Raw genomic sequence first — 20,607 nt, 5'->3', positions numbered from 1 at the left:
GCCAGCACCTATAGTCTCCTGATTTGTTCATTTTAGCCACTCTGGCGTGAGGTGATATCTGAGTGTGGTTTTGATTTGTATTTCCCTGATGAGGAGTGACGTTGAGCATCTTTTCATGTGCCTGTTGGCCATCTGGATGTCTTCTTTAGTGAAGTGTCTATTCATGTTTTCTGCCCATTTCTTCACTGGATTATTTGTTTTTTGGGTGTGGAGTTTGGTGATTCTTTATACATTTTGGATACTAGCCCTTTGTCCGATATGTCATTTGCAAATATCTTTTCCCATTCCGTCGGTTGCCTTTTAGTTTTGATTGTTTCCTTTACAGTGCAGAAGCTTTTTATCTTCATGAGGTCCCAATAGTTCATTTTTGCTTTTAATTCCCTTGCCTTTGGAGATGTGTCGAGTAAGATATTGCTGCGGCTGAGGTCAGAGAGGTTTTTTCCTGCTTTCTCCTCTAGAGTTTTGATGGTTTCCTGTCTCACATTCAGGTCCTTTATCAATTTTGAGTTTACTTTTGTGAACGGTGTAAGAAAGTGGTCTAGTTTCATTCTTCTGCATGTTGCTGTCCAGTTCTCCCAGCACCATTTGTTAAAGAGACTTTTTCCATTGGATATTCTTTTTTGCTTTGTGAAAGATTAGTTGGCCATACTTTTGTGGGTCTAGTTCTGGGGTTTCTATTCTATTCATTGGTCTATGTGTCTGTGTTTGTGCCAATACCATGCTATCTTGATGATTACAGCTTTGTAGTAGAAGCTAAAGTCTGGGATTGTGATGCCTCCCGCTTTGGTCTTCTTCAAAATTACTTTGGCTATTCGGGGTCTTTTGTGGTTCCTTATAAATTTTAGGATTGCTTGTTCTAGCTTCGAGAAGAATACTGGTGCAATTTTGATTGGGATTGCATTGAATGTGTAGATAGCTTCGGGTAGTACTGACATTTTAACAATATTTATTCTTCCAATCCATGAGCACAGAATGTTTTTCCATTTCTTTATGTCTTCTTCAATATCCTTCATAAGCTTTCTATAGTTTTCAGCATACAGATCTTTTACATCTTTGGTTAGGTTTATTCCTAGGTATTTTATGATTCTTGATGCAATTGTGAATGGGATCAGTTTCTTTATTTGTCTTTCTGTTGCTTCATTATTAGTGTATAAGAATGCAACTGATTTCTGTACATTAATTTTGTATCCTGCGACTTTTGCTGAATTCATGCATCCATTCTAGCAGACTTTTGGTCTGCAAAAAGTGAAAATTTGACTTCATTTTTGCCAATTTTGATGCCCTTGATTTCCTTTTGTTGTCTGATTGCTGATGCTAGAACTTCCAACACTATGTTACACAACAGCAGTGAGAGTGGACATCCCTGTTGTGTTCCTGATCTCAGGGGGAAAACTCTCAGTTTTTCCCCATTGAGGATGATATTAGCTGTGGGCTTTTCATAAATGACTTTTATGATGTTTAACTATGTTCCTTCTATCCCGACTTTCTCGAGGGTTTTTATTAAGAAAGAATGCTGAATTTTGTCAAATGCTTTTTCTGCATCAATTGACAGGATCATATGGTTCTTATCTTTTCTTTTATTAATGTGATGTATCACGTTGATTGATTTGTGAATGTTGAACCAGCCCTGCAGCCCAGGAATGAATCCCACTTGATCATGGTGAATAATTCTTTTTATATGCTGTTGAATTCGATTTACTAGTATCTTATTGAGAATTTTTGCATCCATATTCATCAAAGATATTGGCCTGTAATTCTCTTTTTTTTTGCTGGGTCTCTGTCTGGCTTGGGAATCAAAGTAATGCTGGCTTCATAGAATAAGTCTGGAAGTTTTCCTTCCCTTTCTATTTTTTGGAACAGCTTGAGAAGGATAGGTATTATCTCTGCTTTAAATGTCTGGTAGAATTCCCCAGGGAAGCATCTGGTCCTGGACTCTTATTTGTTGGGAGATTTTTGATAACTGATTCAATTTCTTCGCTAGTTATGGGTCTGTTCAAGCTTTCTATTTCCTCCTGATTGAGTTTTGGAAATGTGTGGATGCTTAGGAATTTGTCAATTTCTTCCAGGTTGTCCAGTTTGTTGGCATTTAATTTTTATGAAACATCTTTTGATTTTTGACTAAGATTTTTTTTAATTTATAAAGAGCTATATAGTTTTGTTCAAAGAAGGTTATTTCTAGTTTTCATCATCTTCATTACTTCTATCATGTGCAGCTAGACATTCCAAAGCAGAGTTATCTATATCAATTTTAGTACTGTGAAATCTGTATTCAGTGGACAAGAAATTCTTTATTTTGGACTAAAAACTATTCTTGCAACAGAAGGTTATTAAAAACACTTGATTTTTTTTTGCTATGTATACAAGTAAGGACATGTCTAGACTTATAGACCATATATTATGTGTCTTTTTTTCATAAATTGAGTACTTGAGTTATAAATATTTATTCCAAGATGTAAATAATTTAGATTAAAAAAACACATTTAATGTTTATTTATTTTTGAGAGAGAGAGAGTGCAAGCAGGGGAGGGGCAGAGAAAGAGGGAGACACAGTATCTGAAGCAGGCTCCAGGCTCTGAGCTGTCAGCACAGAGCCTGATGCAGGACTCTAACTCACGAACTGCGAGATCATGACCTGAGCTGAAGTCAGATGCTTAACTGACTGGGCCACCCAGGCACCCCTAAATAATTTAGATTAAAAAAAAATACCAGAATAACAGAATTATGACAACAGTGATGCTAAGGGTTTTGGTATTTTAAAAGAGCAGAGTATACCAGAATACTAAAACTGCTATTAAGGGGTGCCTGGGTGGCTCAGTAGGTCGAGTGTCTGATTTTTGATTTCAGCTCAGGTCATGATCCCAGGGTCATGGGATCGAGCCCCATGTCAGGCTCCGTACTGAACATGGAGCCTGCTTGGGATTCTCTCTCTCTCTCTCTCTCTCTCTCTCTCTCTCTCTCTCTCCCCCCCCACCCCACCCCAGCTTGCTCTCTCTCTCTTTTCTCTAAAATAAAAACAAAAACAAACTGCTGTTAAAGTCACTAAACATGATTAATGTATGAAAAAGTATTTTTAAAATAATAAAGCACCATTTGAATGTAAGGTCATATCACTGTGATAGTAGGGTGCTATTTTAAAAACAAGTTAACAGATTAACCTGATTTATGAATTAGACAAATTTTGAATTTATAGAACATCCTTTTAACTTTATCAAAGCAATTTCATAGTATTATCTAAGTTACAGGAAAAATCTTATTATCTGGGGAATCAGCCAACAGTGAGTTTATCATTAATTGGACATGTTCAAGGCTAGGTGACCCTTTGTCAGGGATATCATAGAAGGAATTCCTGCAGTGGGTGGAAATTGAATTCAATGACTGCTAATATCCCTTCTGTGAGTCCCCTGCTCATTTATCAGATAAGGACACTAGAGACAAAAAAACACTTCCTAAAATATAATTGTATCATGTAGACTGTAAATATGGACTTTCAAAAACATTATTGCTTTACCAGTAGCCACAACTAACAAAATCAGGGGTAATATTATTAATGGCCATTTGTTAAATGTAAACCAAAAACATACCATTTTTCATCTAAAAAATAATGAACAGTGGTTTTCAAAAAGATAATTTTTAATGCTAATACATCTGAAGTTTAAAAGTTCTAGTATACTGCTGGTGGGGGTATGAATTAATATAGTTCTTTTGGAAAAAAATTTGATTATATTCTTGAAAAGCCTTAATGTTTATACATTGACTCAATAATTGTATTTCTAATCTATTCTAATGAAAAATCATGCATATAGAAAACACAGAAGGACAGCCGTATTATCAGCATTATTAATACCAAAATAGGGAGGCTTCCTCAATGTACAATTATACGCATAAGTGGATTGTGATTCATCCACATGGTTATTATGCTGCAATTAGCACTTTCTGTTTTATATTGAAATTATTTCTCCTCATGTATTTCCTGCATTTGAAGCACTTCAGTGTCATTTATCTCCAGCAAAATGGACAATTTTATTCATCATTTGTCACCAGCTAGCTTAGTACCTAGTAAATGACAGGTACTTAATACATTTTGTTTAACTTTAATGAATGTTTGCAAAACCATTTATAATATCATGGGGTGACAATGTTAGGATGTTAACGCAATGGTACAAAGTCATACATGCAATATGATTTTAACTATTTAAACATATCTACAGAAGAGGCTACAAAAAGGGGACTTTAGTCTACTGATGCCGAAAGATGTGTTTCTGTTATACAAATTTACCATCCAACTCTACAGAGGAACGTGAGCTAGGCTCCAAATGGTGATCTAGCAAAAGGGGGAAGGCAGAGGCAGAGACATATGGAGTACAAGGGAATCTATTTTAACACGCTAACTTAAGGGAAGTTTGCTTACCTTCCTGTCAAGCTTTTACTTTGTAGAATAAAAATAGAAATAATTGATTTCAAAGGTACCTTATGTGTGTGTGGCACAGAAGGGGGGTATAAACCCTTTTATTGCAACAGTTCTGATATCTTCGTGTAATAAAAATAAGTTTATAGAAATCACAGAACATCACAAGGTATTGAGATAATGCATATTGACTTACCAGTGTGTAAATAGTTAAGAAAGTCTTGAAAGTAGCTCACAGCACTAGAGTAATTTGTCTATATAATGTTAAAGGAATTGGAGCAAAAACCTTCCTTTTTGAAAGATAATCTCACTGGTATGCACAAATTAATGGTCAAGTCTACAGGGAAAGATTAGGCCCCAAAATGATGATTCCAGGGTCTGGAGGAGAGGGACAAGAGGAATCTTCTGGAATAGAAGGAAACAAGTTAGGTTGATGGTATTAGTCTTTCAACACATTAAAAATTCCATTCTTTTGTGTGATTGCACCCACAGTTTCTGATAAGAAGTGTGTGGTTTTTCTTTGTTCCTTTGTACATAATGTGGTTTTTATAATAGGCTTATTTTAGAGTTTCTACCGTTGGTTTTCAGGAATTGCTTATAATGAGTCTTAGTGTGGTGTTATGTTTATCATGCATGGGGTTCACTGAGCTTCTTCGATCTGTAGATTTTGAGTTTTCATCAATCTGGAAGATTTTTGGTTATTTTTCAAGTTGTTTTTCTGTCCCTTTTCTCTCCTTTCAGGACTTAATTACGATCTGTGTAGGACACTTGATATTGTGCCATTTGTTTTTTCTTTTTTTATATCCTTTATTTCCCTTGATGTATTTAAATAGTCAAATATAGTTATAATAGCTAGTTTAACATATTTATTTGTTAATTCCTTTATCTTTATCTCTGTCATTTCTAGGTCTGTTTCTAGGGGCTGATTTTACTCATGGTTTTGGGTCTCATTTTCTGTGTCTTGTCATACCTACTAATTTCTCATTAGATGTTGGACTGTTTTTTTTTTATACACTCAAATGTTTTATTGAAAACTTGTTGCAGTTGTATGAGCAAAAATCTATAACCATTTAATTACCTTCCATTGGTCTGACTGGTTTTTAATTTTGTGAAATCATGACCTGAGCCAAAAGACTCAGATGCTTAACCAACTGAGCCACCCATGTGCCCCATTTTGTCCAGTTTTTAATTTGTTCACAGCAAGAGGGTAAATCTTGCCCTTGATACTCCATGAAGGCCAGAAGTAAAGGACCCATCCTTTTAACTTAGAGCATCAAAACATGGAAAATATTTTTAAATCCAGTATAAAAACTCATCTTACTTAGTCTATAACAATTTGTTTAATGTTATCACCTAAATAAATTTTTCTCACCTTAATTTTAAACTAAAATTTATACTGGATAAAATGACTGGACAGGGCTTTGTCTTGTGTTTCTTGGTGGGAAGGTAAGTATATCCTGGGAAGAAAGGAACAAAAGGATATTTGGTGATCAAATCGATGGATTATGGTGAAGACTGCTATGTGCTTACCAGACTGTTGCCTTTTTTCTAATGGGACAGAATTAGGCCACATTTTCCATGTGTGAAACACATTGTTTACCAGTGCCTGGTATATACGCTACTTTTTTTTTTTTTAATGATATATGCGTGAAAAACACTATTTAGTAATGAGTGATGTGTGTGCTACTGTGTTTAGAGATACAGTTGTGAAACACTATGTGTAGCTAGGTGTGGCCCTGTGACTGACTTCAGGACGCTATAATCTAAGCTGTATATGTCATTTCTGTGACTGGCCCATGAAAACCTCCCAGGTGATCATTCTTGGTTGTGCTCTTTGAAAATTTTGTGTGATGAGTGGATGTTGAGGGTCTAGAAGTAAATGCCACGGCTCCAGGGGATGGTAGAGCCACAGACGGAAGAAACATAGGTGCCTGAATTATTGCGCATAGCAAATCCATTGATTTCACCTTGTGACCCTCATTTGATCGTGGTGTATGTGAAAAGTAAATCCTCTTGTGAGTATGTATATGTGCACATGTGTTGTCACTGAGATTTGTGTTTTACTTGCTGAAGCAGTTAACTGATGCTCACTAATATAGTACCAAACAATGTTTTTAGTAAGGCTTACAGGTATTTGGATTTTTTTTTCTTTTCAGTAGATTAATGATATCTTTCTTCAAAACTACATAGAGATAAATTCAACGATTCTTGATAGTGATGGCCCCTGGACTGCCTGCATCATTGAGTCAGATTCTAGAATGTCAATTGAGATTTTTAAATTGGTTCCAACTCAGCATATTTTCCAGTTTGCTGAACATAACTAGATTTTTTTTTTTTTTTCTAAACAGAATCTCTTGCTTTTCCAGCAATGACTTTCTAGGATACTGTTCTTTTAAGCCTCGTGCAAATGCTGTACAGAATGATAGCCAAACACAGGCTGCACCCAAACATTGTTGGAATGCACCAACTAATGCGTGAGAGGGGTAGGATACCCTTAATCACTTTTACTTAGAAAAGGAAGAATGCACAGCATCACTGGTCCATAGCACTCATGGAATCCCATTAGGTAGACATGGTGAAAGCCCTCTTCTCTGCAAATGGAGGATGTTCCTTGATCAGGCTCTGATTTTGCTTCCAGGAGGGAATATTCTTATCCATTTTTCTCTGTGACCTCTGGCACTACTCCATGGGAGTTTCTTTCTTTTCAGTCTTCTTGCCCATAGTTGAAGTGGGTGTTGTAGGTTAGGCTTGCCTTTGGGGATGCACAGCTTCTAGTGTGCATTTTTTGAACAAACCAGCCTGGGTGCCCTGACATAACTTCACAGTTCATATAGTTAAAGGCTTTTGGTCAAAGTTTATGGTTTCTTGGATAATATAACTCCATGCAAGTAGTAGTCAATTCCATGTATAATAATGATAAATTTCAGAGCATAATTTGTTTCTTTGGCCTATTTCTCTCTGTACCTGATGGCAGCTACCTTGCATCTGTTTGAAATAATAGGTTAGGGTGTAAATCTAATACTCATAATCTGATCTTTGCCATAAGGCTGTCTTAGTGGCTCCTGTTGGTCAAAATGCTTCTCAGTCTTATCTCTTGCTTTTTGGGGTCTAAAGGTATTGGCCTTTCCAACCCTCTAATGCCCCATATTTCTAGATTCTCCCTCAGATTCTTTCTATTCCTTTTCATTTCTCCTTGCAAACTGGCTAGTAATATCCCAAGCTAATCTTTTCTTCTGTCCTGTCAAAGGCAGTCAGTAACATCCATCACAAATTGGTAGTAGTAGATTTTTTTGAACATCTTTTCCTTGACTTACAGGTTTAGTAACCACTTGGACCTCTGGTATGTAACAGGGATGTCCAGGCTTTCTTTTTCATGCTTGTTTCCCTGCCTCCCCTGCAGATCTGCTAAGTTAATGCCACAAGACTTGTTTTATTTTACTATTTTGTTAATGCAGCACCTAAATTCAAGTTATTCTGAATTATGACTACAAGAAACAATTCCAAACTTCAGAGGCTTAACACAAAGGTTTATTTCTTTCTCAGGGCACAATCCATTTAGGTTTTAGTAGTTAAAAAAAATCAATAAGTAAGTAGTCTTTATATCTTGGGAGAGAGAAAAGAGAATGGAAATGGGAGAGGCACATAAAAAAGATTTCAAAATTATTGGCAGTATGTGTTAGGTGGGGTCATAGGTATATACACATTCATATACTTTATATTGTATATCCGTAATATATCTACACTTGGATGTGTATGAAATTTTCCATAATAAAAAAAATTACACTAGCTGACTTTTAAATCATTACTATATATCTAAGTATTTACAAGGAAAGTGTGAACTACATTCTTTTTTCCTTCACCTTGTCCTCCACCTTCACATATAAGAAACTTCTCTCCTTTAAGACTGTCTGGATTGTTTGTGTAGAAATTCCTCATGACTTTGACTTGGTAGTCATTGTGACCAAAGAAAAAATAGTTATTTTGTAACTATGTGATAGGCTCAGGTAGTAGAGGCCTAATCGATAACCCCAGGCTGCTTCTAATGGTTCTGCTGTTTTGTTGCACTGGGAGGATGCCCTCCAAATTAACCAGTGTGGCTGGCCTCGCTCTGAAATCAGTGTGACAGAGCCCCCTCATCCAGAATTATAGTGTCACTTTGGTATAGCTCCACATTACCTTGCAAAGACTTATAGTTAATAAGGCAAATATACATCATTTTAATTTGGTAGAACTAACTCCTAGTTTTGAAAATATATTGGTATATTGGATGATGAGAAAATTGTCACATCTTAGTGCAATAGATTGCAGGACATCACTAGAAGTTGCTATTTTCTGACCTTTATCACTGCCTACTAGCAATAGTTCCTACTTCATTGGGGGAAAACATGTATTTATTGATCACCTTCTATACACTAGATACCAGGATATGAAGTCTAGTAAAACAACCTCTGCCTTAACATTCTACTGAAACAGAGTTCTACTTGTTGAACAGAGGTATAAAATGGAATTAGGAATTCTTTGAGAATTTTCCTGTCTCCCCAGATTACCCACAAAAGGAGAACGTGACTCAGACGGTAGTGTGGGAGAGAAAGCCAGGACAAAGAATGCTCAGGGAATGTGGTTGTCAGAACTGAACTTGCTGGTTAGGAGAACTGAGCCAGAGGCAAGAAGGAGGCATGTGAGCAGGAGAGGTCCTACCCTCTTTGACACAGGGATCACAGGGCAAGTAAAGTTTTTAGGCTGAGGTCAGAATCAAAGAACAAGGCATAGATGAATTAGCAGCTGGGAAGGATCAGGGGAAATACCCAGGGGAGTTCCCAAGTCAATGACCTGTGCTCACAGATGTTTGCTGGCCAATACTGTCCTTTAGAAGTAGTTCAGGATGTCGTAAGCCTTCAAGTGATTGATCCCATTGACCCTGCAGTTCCAGAGAATGTGGTTACTCAGTCTGATTGTGGAGTTCCTACACTGGACACTGTTGGGGGAAATCCAAGGACACTGTCAGGGAATAGAAACAAATCTAGTCAACTTGATTAAAAGCTGAATCTAGAAAGCCAAATCGGTGAGGTAACATGGGCCCTAATGCCACCCTGAGGAATGGGAATTTAATTAGGTAAACATAGGTGTCTTTGCACATTTTTAAATATGGAAAGGATGGGATTAAAAGTCATCTTTCATTTTTCCTGGGCCACAACCAACACAATTTATACTAGTTCCAACTTTGAGATACCAAGCTTATCATTTTGATGCACACGATATTTTTTCCTTTCCTCCAAACTTTGTCTTTTTGTTTCCACTACAAAATGAGTGGCATTATGAAATAGAGGACAGATCATAGCCAGAAAGACCTGATTCCAAGTCCACATATACCAGTCAACTTCTAAAGTAACTTTAATTCATGCTTCAAATAAGTGCCTGCTATGAGCCAGACCAATGTGATGGAAGTGGATAGTACAGACAGATCCTCTGTCTTAGGGGAGAAAAATAAGGAAAAACAAACACATATGCTTTCTAATATAGAAAAGTGCTATGAAAAATAAAGTAAGAGGTTAGATTCTGACAGGGAATGTTTGAGGAGGTGACATCATAACAAAAATTTAAATGAAATGGAGCAATCTGGGGGGAAGACAGGTAAGAACATTACAAACAGAAGGAAGAACAAAGGCAGAGTGCTTTGCACTTATCTGGTATTCTCAGAAGAAGGCAGTGTGACTAGAGGTCTTGAAAGGTCATAAGAATGGTAAGAGATAAGATAAGGTTGGAGGGGGAGAGTCATAAAGTCTTGCTGGACATAGAAAAGAATTTGGATTTTTTTCTGAAGGAATGATTTTGAGAAGAGTTAATATTTCAATTTATATTTTAAAAGATTATTCTGGCTATTCTATAAGGGACCTGCAAGGAGGAGGGGGGAAGATGGCATAAAGTGGAAGCAAAAATCACCTTCCTCAGTTAACATTATGAAAATATCCTTGCTTGTAATCCTATATAGAACTCAATGGTTAGTCAAGTTAGGGTGGACTCCTGGATTTAATATTCCAAGGATAATGTAAGCACGGTGTTTAAAATGTTTTTTTAACAGATTTAAAAAGTGAGTTTGGGGGGGAAATGAATAAAGTTTTACACCATAAAATGTCCAAGGGGACTAAAACAAGATCTGGTCTCTAGCTTAGAGACCCCTCTTCCGGGTTCTTCTTGCCCTGTTTGCCACACACACAAAAACTTGCCACAGATAGGAAGCTGACAACTATAAATTACCTTTCCCCCCTTCATCGGAGCTCAGATCTTTGGAAAAATGGTCTCCTCTGAGCCCACCGGTGTGAAGTAAATCTCTGATCCACCAAGGTCTCCAAGTGCTGCTTGGTTTTTCCGCCAGCGTTCCAGCCTGGTTCTGTAACAAGTTCAGTGCACTGCTAAATGTAAAAATTATCAGTGAAAATTATTGCAATTAGTTAATTCTCTGGCTTCCAACTTCTATGGTTACAGTTCTACTTATGAGAACATTGTTTGGGCCGTACCATCTTTGAAAGGGAAGGCAATTAGGTCATCTCTAGGGTCTTGTCGAGTTCTAAATTTCTGTGTTTCTGAGAACAAGCCAAGTAATAACAATACTGGAGAGAGCTTTCTATATTAGTTTCTGTAAAATAGCTGGATGGAAAAATTCCTAACATTTCAAGCATAGGTTCTTTACAAGAGCTCATTTGAACAGACCATGTATACTGTAGTGCTTATAAACCTATTCAAGGTTGTATCATATTGTGAAAAATACACAATTGGAAGGGAAAATAATGTAAAGTGCATACTATGAATGCTAATAATCTTAAATGACCAGGATACTATTTTTTTATTTATGTATTTATTTTGAGAGAGAGAGAAGGAGTTCTGGGGAGGGGCAGAGAGAGAGGGAAAGAGAGAATTCCACCCTGTCAGCGCAGAGCCCAACATGGCGCTTGAACCCATGAACTGTGAGATCATGACTTAAGCTGAAATTAAGAGTTTGTCCCTTAACTAATTGAGCCACTTAGGCGCCCCAGAACATCATTTTTAAAGAAGCAACTTGATTTTGAGTGCAAGTTTTAAAATATATTCCTCTGTGTAAAATTATTCTTGTCCTATTTTATAATTCATCATATTCAGTTTTCCATCAAGAGTATAAGTAGCATATTGTTATTTTGGGGAACCACAGAGAGCATCCATCTGCCCATTTTTCTGCCCAGTAATAGGAGTATGATTCAAGAATGTTAAAGGTGACAAAAAATTACATGGTTTGCATTCTATGTTATAACTTACAAGGTTTAGAGTAGTTTCTCAACCTCAGCACTCAGAACATTTTTGGCCAGATAATTCTGTTATAGGAGGCTGTCCTTGTGCATTGCAGAATGTTTAGCAGCAAGCATCCCTGACTCCTGCCCATTAGAAGCCAGTTGTGATGACCAAAAAAATGTCTCCAGACATTGGCAAATGTCCCTTGGGAGTCAAAATCACCCTCAGTTGTTTTCAAGTAGATGCCTGCTCACTTATAAAGTAAGCTTGTCTTTGTCTTTCTTTTAGATTTGAAACTATTAAAATATCTCAAATTAATTCTTAGGGAACTTGTGATGATCTTATATTACGGATCCTGGAGAAATTTATTATTTTTTATTGCTTCCTCCAACACACAATTGGAGGGTTGATTTTTTCCTCTCACAAAAACTTAGGGGCATTGTCCCCTCAAATTTAAAAACAATGAGTCTGTGTCAGTTCCAACAATGTCTTTGTTAGTATTAGAATCAGATTTGCTTATCTAGACCCCTGGAGCAGTGCCCTGATTACCATAGAGAGGGGAAATGCTCAAAGCTGTCTCAGTTCACACCCACCCAGGGCTTGGGCTTGGCTTCACCTTTGTCCAATATTGGTTAGCAAAGTGCCTCAGAGATGTTTATCTAGACACTCAGTTCCTGATTAACTGGGAAAGCGATAAAGAGCCAAAATCATAACTATTAAAATGTGAACATTTACTTCCCAAAACATTGCAGAATGATTTCATCAGAAATTTATCTGCGCCTTTTCTTCCCATCAAAATCAGAGCATCACAGCAGTATTTTTGACACGCTCTCATGGTCAAAATTAGGGCTTCAGAACACTGCAGGACCTGCTCAGGAAATCAAAGCTTGCCCAAGAAAGCAGGCACTGATAATTCAAGTAGAGCACGTTTGTATTATATGTTAAGTGAGATCAAGAATCTAGGGAAATCCAAAGTGACAATTACCAGATAACCATCTTCTCCCTCACTCTCCTGCCCGTCCCGGCGCCCCGCCCCCAACCCCAATTTCTAGCAATGGAAAAATCAGGAACAATAGTAAAGCCCATAAGAGAAAGGATCCCCTACAGCTCCTGGCACTCAACAGATCTAAATAAAACGTCCAGCCAAGGCTGAATGAAGTGAGTTACACAGCAGCTACCAGAAGACTTTCTAATTGTCCAAGTTTCTCAGTTGAGAAAATGGGGACAATGCTGAGTCACCGGCAAAATGAAATACTTCTAAAATATTTAATTTCTTTGGAACGAAAACGCCATAACAGCACTCGCCTTCTCTAGCTTCTACATGTTTGTCTAGGGAAAAAAACCAAAAAACCGTTTGCTGATCCAAAAGATACCCTAAAGATTTTTAGAGCAGCCTGAGACGAGGCAGTGCTTCCGCCTTCTCCTGGCTACTAAGGCCTGGGGCCGTGACCTCCCTGAGCGTGGGTCGGGGACTGGGGCCGGGACTGTGGGTGGGCAGCGTGCCACCAAGGGCCCCCAGGGCACCCTGGACAGCCCCTCCCGGCAGCCCCCGGGAGCCCCTCCCCCAGCCCAGGTCCCGCGGGGCCCCTTGGAGCAGGCTGCAGCACCCCCAGGTGCCCGGCCCCGGGCGTCATGGCCACTTTAAGGCGGGCCTGGGGCGTGCGCGCCCACAGCTGCGGGCCGCGAGACCCATCAGCGCGGCCCGAGCCGGCGTCCGGGACGCGGCGGCTCCGCCGAGCTCCTCCTGCGGTGAGGCTGCCCCAGGACCCGGCACGTGGGCAACAGGCCATGGCGGCCTCAATTACCCGCCCGGAGCGCGGCCGAATCTCTGGCCAGGTAAGAGGCAGAGGAGGAGGAAGGGGCGGCAGCTGCGTTGATCACCGCGCGCGGGCCCTGGGCCCGGTGGCCCCCTAGGCCCGCACAGGCATCTCTCATTCAGGGGACGCCGGAGGAGCGCGGCGCCTGGAGGGCCACTTCCAGGGGCGCGAGCCGGCGTCCGAGGGCGGGGGTGGGGGGGTCCCGCCCGGACGGAGCCGCCCAGGGCGGGAGGCCAAACTGAGCTGTTTTCCACAGGCCTGCCTCTGTGGCCCTCGGCACCGGCCAAACTCCGCTTTTCTAGCCGACCACTCGGAGGGTTAGCCGGGAGCGAAACCTAGTAGGTGTCTGCACAGAATGTGAATGACGACAACTTTGGTTTTACTTTGAATACGGGGAAGTTTATTTAACATGGGGAAATTTATTTTGAGCATTCTTGTCTCCGCACAGCTTGGCAGGCTTTTTTCAGTTTGCTTACGGGCACGGGGTCCAGAAAGTCCTCGCACGTCCTTCCTTCAGGCTTCCACCCAAACAGGCAGTTGTGCCTGGAAACCAAAGCCGTTGGCGGGAAAAGGCATCTGTGCTGTTCACACGTCCTCCCACCTCCAGGGGACTCAAAAAGCCCGCTGGCCTCTTTTGAAGGCACCTGATTTATCTTCCCCTTAGCAGAAAGAAGCACAGGATCATTTCCGTGACTGTTGTAGATAGAAAATGAAAGGTGATGATAAGCTTTCTAGAAGGAAGGCATAAAACCTCACCCACCCCAGAGAGCAAGGCAAGCTGGTGTTGGCTTTCTTATTTGACGTATCTTGGTAGAGAAATAGGAGAGGCAAGCCTCTTGGGCTGCCCGAAGTTTTTTAGCCCTTAGAATGTTCTGCATACTTAAATCTCCTCTGCTTTAAGCACAAGCTTTCTGAAATTACCACTTTGAAGTGGACCGGTTTAATAGGTTTTCTTAATTATTTCAGAATGGAGGCACCTCTTTAAACTCAAAGGAAAAATAGTATTTTAAGGTGCGGGATTAGGCAAAGCTACACAAAATGGAACTCTGAGTGAAATATCTGATTATCTAGTAGTGCATGAACAATCTCGGCTTCCTACCCTTAAGAAAGTCTGAAGCCCCAACTGAATCTTTTGTTTGCATTTGAAGAGCAGCTTGATCAGTTTCTCCAGATAGAGCTGTTTAAATCCCTTGACTCTTGGGGAAGCTGGAGGCCAACAATTGCCCTGTGAGAGCGTTGGCCCATGCAGCTGCTGCTGATTGTCAGCACTGCTCCTGGCGATAAGAGTGACATAAATAACAACTCACTAAAATGCAGGAGTGATTTGCTTTAAGCACTTCAGCACCTGCTGTTACTAATTAAGGGTTTAGCCTGCCGCACATTGCAAATGGAAATCCAGTGTTTTCAACATTGTAGAGACTAGAGTGCCCTGAGTGGTACTGTGATTTAGAAATCAGACTGAGTGGATAAAGACCAGTGGTGATGATGATGTCGAAATCTAAAAACTGCCCACACTTCAGAGATCTACACCAAGGTGTTAGTAGTGTTTATCCCCAAGTGGTGAAATTACAAATGCTTTTTATTTCCTCGTTAGGCTTTAAAAAATTTTTTCCTATCTTTCCCAATGAATATGTATTCCTTTTTTTTTTTTTTTTAAATAAAAGGTGCAGTAATCAATTCAAATAGAAAAAAAAAATCCCACCACACGAAGTCAAGCATCCGTTGAAGTTGTGATACTCAGGTGAAAATCTTGGATGTTCTAGAAAAGGCAGTTTCCCAAAGCAGAATATACTAGAAAGTTTTGTTCATTTCCCTTTTATTATTCCTATCAGTGGATTTTTCTCATCACCTGTGTTCATATTATACTGCCAACAAGATATTTTTAACTTAATGAATATTCAGATTTAAGTTGATTAGAAGCTATTCAGTTAATTCGAGTTACCTTGGGATAGTGGACTAGGGCAGTGTTCTAATTTGTCTGATTATTAACATCCACGTGTGCTATGGCATTGATTTTGTAGGGCAGAGGAGGAAGCCTTTGGCAGGAGAGCAAGTCCCTTCTTTCTACAGCTGCTTTTTTTTTTAAGTTTATTTATTTTGAGAGAGAGAGAGAGAGTGAGTGGGGGAGGGTAGGAGGGGCAGGGTGAGAAGGAGAGAGAATCCCAGACACTGGGATTCTGTCAGTGCAGAGCCTGATGGGAGGCTCTAACTCACGCACCATGAGATCATGGCCTGAGCAAAAGTCAGATGCTGAACCTACTGAGCCACCCAGGCACCCCTCCAGAGCTGCTGTTACTCTGTGAAATGCCTTGCACCATGGCACAGAACTATAGACTCCTGTGCAAAACAGCCTGTTACTGGTACTGCACCTTCTCATCCCTTTCTGGATTTTTCCTGCTTCCTCTCAGATTTCTCTCCAGTACCTGTGTCCTGCCCTTCAGAGCTTACTCTTGACTTCTCCGTAATACTAGCTGAGAGATTCTGGGGGAGTTGGACACTGAGCCTCAGCAGGGAATATTGCAGTCAGAAGCATCAGAGCTAGTAGGAAAGGGTTTAAGTTAGCAGCTGGTTTTTGTTATTCAAGGCTTACCTTTTATTTACTGTGGGCCCTGTTTCCCCTTCTCTATGGCTAAAGTAATGCAAAGACCCATTTGATTTAGGGCTGTCTTCAGACACATTTTCTTTTCCCCTTCTACTTCCTTCCCCATCATATTGATTTGATGTTGTCTCTGCTCAGGTTTGATATTATTGAGAAAACATGGCAATACCACCTACAGGTTATCGTACCAACATTTCTTCCTATAACAGTCAGGATTTAAGTATTTTCAACTCCCAGATGAGGATCACTAGTATCTTACTCAAAACCACTAGTAAGTGGCTGACCTAGGCAACAGACCCTGGTCTATGTGCATGGAAAGCCTTTGCCCTCTTCCCACACTGCATCCAGCTGTTTAAAGAGAATCAGTAGTAGCTTTGGTGGAACGGAGACGCATTCTTCCTGTGCTCCAAAGAATGAAAGCTATTCTTAGTAGCAGAAAAAAAGGATTTCTAGAATGTCAGCCCCACGAAGGCAGGACCTTCTCTGTCCACTTTGCGTTCCCAGTACAGCATCTGCCTTGTAGTAAGGGCAGTCAAATAGATATCAGTCAAACTTAAGCAGATGCAAAGTGTTGGGTGTTTTAAAGGAAAGAGAAAATAAATCTTGGTAGAAAGCTTTACAAGTTATTCATAGCCCAGGACACCTTGTTTTATATGTGTTATTTTAGTGTAATTATTATTAGCTCCCCCTTTCATTCTCAAAAGTATCTCAGTTTGGAAGGTTAATTAAATGATTAGTTTTGGACGTTCATAGGTTTAGTTAACCAGGTGAGTTAAAAAACAAAACTATAATCCTTTTATGACCACTTGTTAATGAGCATTTCAATTCTGGCATTTTGTTCACAAGGGAATATATTGATGGAAGTAATCCTGTGCTACCATGGAGCTTCACAAACAATCCTCACACAAAAGCATCACAGTGGTTTTTTTGAGTCCCATGTTGCTCCTAAAGCGCTATTGGAAATGTGAGATGTTTATAAAATGAAAAGGAAACGCACTAAAGGGTTGTGATATTTTCTACTGTAGAAATTCCAAATTTCAAAGCTCATTTGAAAGTGTTTTGCTGTCTTCTTAGATCATAGGGCATTTGAGGGCAGTGGAAAGAAATAAGGCTGGTGACATGGGTTGATATTAAGCTATTGAAAGGCTGTGCTAAGGAGTTTGAATTCTTATCCTGTTTGAAACAGGGTGGGGCAGGTAAATCAGATTGACTCCTGATGAGGAATGGAGTGCACATGTCAACTTCCTGGTCTGACCCTGACCCAGAGCAGGAGATACTTAAACATGTGCTGATACCTTCAGCAAGAAAAAATCATGGGGGGAAAAAAAGGTGTGTGTGTGGCAGGGGGAGCAGGGAGCAGGTATTCCAAATTAGAGGTCCAAGAGTAACCTAACCAAATGTAATGCATAGTCCTTCTTGGGATCTTGGTTTGAACAAAGCAGCTTGTCTCTGACCATTAAGAAAAAAAATCCACAGGAAAACTTGAAACTTAGAAAGCAGATGGAATGAAATTGCCACTAAAAGAAAAGTAGAAAAACCACAGTTTAAAAGACCTAAAGAAGAAGGGCAAAGGCAAAAACAATACTAACGGTAGCTCTGGCTGAATGTTAGAAGAAACAGATGAAAGTTGACCAGAGGGTGCTCACCTGGTGATAAATTAGCTGTATGCAGAGCACCTGGGCCACGTGGGCCTCTGCATTTCTTTACCCCTTGACTCTCCCAGTTCACACCTACTTCATCCTAAAGAGAATGGACGACATATGGCCCCCGGGTTCCTGGTGTTGGTCATTTCCAGATCTTTATAACTGACAAGGAGGCCGCTCTGCCCAGGAGGGAAATAAACTATTGTTGCTTGGCCTTCAGAGTAATGTCTGCCATTATTATTATTTTGACAATTAGCTGGTCCCAGCTTCTCTGCTCTCCAGCCTTGCTTCCACTGTCCTGCCCACTTACACCGAACCGCAGTCAGTTGTCCCTTCAAAGGAGGCAGCCGCTGAGATTACTCATACACATTGACTTAGTTCTTGATTCATATTTATGTTCAAATAACCAAGGATCTCCAGACATTAACAGAACTAGACACAAATGCAGCCACTGGACACAACTATTCCAGAGACAAGTTAGTAAGGGGATATAACAAACTTAAAATTCTAATTTGTATTCTCTGTGAGGATATCACATCCTAAAAATAGCAGGATATGAAGAATTACCAAAAATGAAAAATCTTAGAAGGGAGCAATTCACATTAAACGAACTGAAATTATAACAATCTTTGGAAGGACTTAAGACTGAGCTGGTGATATGAAAAATAAAGTTAAGGGACTGTCTCTGAGAGAAGCTGAGCCATGAAGGATCAATTGTGGATGTACTGCATCTAGGAGCGATGAAGACAGGAGGAAATAGAGAAACAGAAGGAAACTTCCAAAGCCAAAGATCCACTGAGTGCCAGGTAGGAGGAATAAGATCTATACCCAGACACATCCTCACAAACTATCAGAACCCACAGCATAATGAGAAAAGCACTGAAAGGAAAGCAAAGCAGCTTATTTTTATTAACAACTGGATGCCAGAAGAAAATGGACCAATAGCTTCAAGGTTCAGAAGCAGGGGATTTTGACCTTGGAAGTATTTACCAGGTAGGGGTGTCTGGGTGGCTCAGTCGGTTAAGCGTCCGACTTCGGCTCAGGTCACGATCTCGCGGTCCGTGAGTTCGAGCCCCGCGTCAGGCTCTGTGCTGACAGCCTGGAGCCTGTTTCAGATTCTGTGTCTCCCTCTCTCTCTGACCCTCCCCCGTTCATGCTGTCTCTCCCTGTCTCAAAAATAAATAAACGTTAAAAAAAAAAAAAGTATTTACCAGGTAAAACTGGCACTGAATTGTGGGCCCAAATGCCACTATTAAGTAATAGAAATAAGGGCCTTAACTCCCAAAGTACTGTAGGAACAGCAGGAGGGGAAAAAGGAAAATTCCATCAGCCTAACAGAAGGCATAAGGAAAAAGAAACAAAATTACTATGGATAGGAAATGTGAAATAACAAATGAAGGGAATAAGACCACTTCAGGTTAAGTTATAAATGTTTCACAATTAATGTTATTACTTGATATTAATGTACATTAGTTAATGCCATTAATGAAATTAATTAAATTCCTATATTAAAACTTAAGTCACATATCGTGAAAAGAAACCTAAAAATTCAGATATATTCTATTTACAAAATTCACACATAATCAAAATGATATATAGAAAAGCTCAAAATAAAGAGATATGAAAAACTACTGTATACCAGAAAAAAATTTCAAGTAAAAAACATTAAAAAGGACAAAGAATATTTCATATATATAGTTTTCTGTCCGTATAATGGACATAATTATCAATATATGATATTCTTGATATAGTATTTAAAATATGCTATATAACATGTTATTTAATATATATTAAATATTATGTTTTATGTGAATATAATTATCATGAATCTTTATATATCTAACCCCAAATTAGAGTCTATAGTTGGAGAAATTGATAAATTCACAAACCATAATTAGAAAGGAGAGATGTTGATACATGCCACAAACTGAAACTTCAAGTAGACCTAAAGTAAGAAAGAAAACAATTAACAAGTTCTGTGCCCAGCAGAAAATACACATTATTTTCAAGTATCCATGGAACATTAACAAAAAATGACTATGTATTAGGCCACAAAGAAAATAAATTCTAAGAAGTAGTCATGCAGGATACATTCACTGTTGACAATGCACTGAAAGAAGAAATTTTGTCAATAGACAAAAAATTAAGAACCAAAACCCAAAATATCATAATCTTGAAAATTAAAAACATTTTTATATAGATGTTTAATGCAACTCCTAGGTTAAGTTGGAAGTATAAAGTGAAATTACATACTAGCAATGAATGAACACAAACGTAATATACATGAAAATCTGTGGGGTACAGTAGAATGCCACTTGGAGGACTGTGCCATCCAAAAGCACTTTATGCAGTGATGACAGTGTTCTATGTCTGATATGGCAGCCATTTGTCATACATGGATATGGAGCACTTGAAATGAGGCTAGTGTAACTGAAGTGAGTTTCAAACTTTAATTTTAGTTAACATAAGTGTAAATAAATTGCCACATGTGGCTATCATTTGGACCACGCAGTTCTATAGTCTCTAATAAAGCATTACCATAAAAAAGAAGATAGAAAAGATTTAATTATATATTAATTTCCAGTTAGCAAGAATAACTCAACACAAATAGTAAGCATTATATATATTTAAAAATTAATATATTTGAAAAGATAGATAAAATAGAATTAAAAAAATATATGAACAAAATTCACTTAAGGGAGAAAATTTAAATTTACTGGTAGTCATTAAGGAACTGTAAAAGATACTCTAAAACCCATCTCTCTAAATGGCCTCAGGCCCAGATTCTGCAGACATGTTTACCTAAATTTCAAGAAGCAGATAATTCGGTTTTATAAAATATTCAAGACCATAAAATAATATTGAAGCTTTCTGTTTTACTCT

General features: G+C 39.0%; 1 protein-coding gene across 3 annotated transcripts in view; it reads left to right on the top strand.

Annotated features, from left to right (window-relative positions):
* Window positions 1-13,006: 13,006 nt before the first annotated feature.
* LOC123595961 (spermatogenesis- and oogenesis-specific basic helix-loop-helix-containing protein 2-like) overlaps window positions 13,007-20,607 on the top strand; it is a 53,830-nt gene continuing 46,229 nt past the window's right edge. Inside the window, exon 1 of one of the 3 annotated variants that reach the window (XM_045474004.1) lies at window positions 13,007-13,501. In XM_045474004.1, the coding sequence (XP_045329960.1) occupies window positions 13,298-13,501 (204 nt within the window). In that variant the 5' untranslated portion in view covers window positions 13,007-13,297. The remainder of the gene's footprint in view (window positions 13,502-20,607) is intronic. The other 2 variants (XM_045473985.1, XM_045473996.1) reach the window with 2 other exon arrangements.

Source organism: Leopardus geoffroyi, chromosome A1 (assembly GCF_018350155.1).
Source record: "Leopardus geoffroyi isolate Oge1 chromosome A1, O.geoffroyi_Oge1_pat1.0, whole genome shotgun sequence".
NCBI lineage: Eukaryota > Metazoa > Chordata > Mammalia > Carnivora > Felidae > Leopardus > Leopardus geoffroyi.
This window is presented reverse-complemented; position numbering and strand designations above follow the sequence as displayed.